This window comes from Rhincodon typus, chromosome 43 (genome assembly GCF_021869965.1).
Source record: "Rhincodon typus isolate 14 chromosome 43, sRhiTyp1.1, whole genome shotgun sequence".
NCBI lineage: Eukaryota > Metazoa > Chordata > Chondrichthyes > Orectolobiformes > Rhincodontidae > Rhincodon > Rhincodon typus.
Genome location: NC_063374.1, coordinates 10,641,147 through 10,641,930, shown reverse-complemented (window position 1 = coordinate 10,641,930; position 784 = coordinate 10,641,147). Strand labels below are relative to the sequence as shown.

Genomic DNA, 784 nt, shown 5'->3' with positions numbered 1-784 from the left:
CTCAAAACTCCTGAATCCTGAGAACTACCCTCGAAGCACTCACTACCTTCTAAACCCTCACTACTCCAGAACGCCTCTTGAAATACTCACCAATACCAAGAACTACACTCCACATTCACTGATTTCAAAACAGACTACCACTAAGCTATACCCTCCAAATCCTCACTACCTGGGTTTTACCAGTTTCATGTTCATTTTTACTGATCCCAACCTAACATCCAACGTTCATTGTTCCCACAGTGGTTTCTCAACTCTTGTACCCAGTAATCTGCCTGCAGCACCACTGGCCCATTGAAGTAAGGGAGGGAGGTGCAGAGGTGTCCAGATAGTCATTCTCCTGCAGTCCTGTCATGCTGCTTTATAATCTGAGCTCCTCCTGTTCACTGTTCCAGAGGGAATATCCATAAAAATGTTCCTCCGAGGGCGTCCAATCACCATGTACGTCCCATCCAAACTCCAGAATACTGAAGACCTCAAGGCTGAGCTGCCAGTGGAGAAACTGAAACTGGACTGGGTGTATCCTCTGATCTGGAATAGAGAGTCAATGGTGTCTCATCCTTTCCCTTTTCCCATTTTCTCTGCCCACCCATTCTAACTTTTAGATATTGAACTCAGTCATTTATAACAACAAAGCTCAGAATAAGTTCCAAGCTTCCAGATTCCTGCTTCAGATCAATGCTGGGAACTCCAGCTGCGTCTCAGCCACTCAGTAACTCTCACACATTTACTGTTTAGACATTGTCACTCTGTCTAGACCAAGACAGCGGGACAGCCAGCTCACATT

At 45.7% G+C, this 784-nt stretch overlaps 1 protein-coding gene across 3 annotated transcripts in view; it reads left to right on the top strand.

Moving 5' to 3' along the window:
• eml3 (EMAP like 3) overlaps positions 1–784 on the top strand; it is a 59,158-nt gene that overhangs the window by 30,084 nt on the left and 28,290 nt on the right. For all 3 annotated transcript variants that reach the window (XM_048619718.1, XM_048619716.1, XM_048619717.1), the window contains one exon: positions 393–516. In XM_048619718.1, coding sequence (XP_048475675.1) covers positions 393–516 — 124 coding nt within the window. The remainder of the gene's footprint in view (positions 1–392; positions 517–784) is intronic.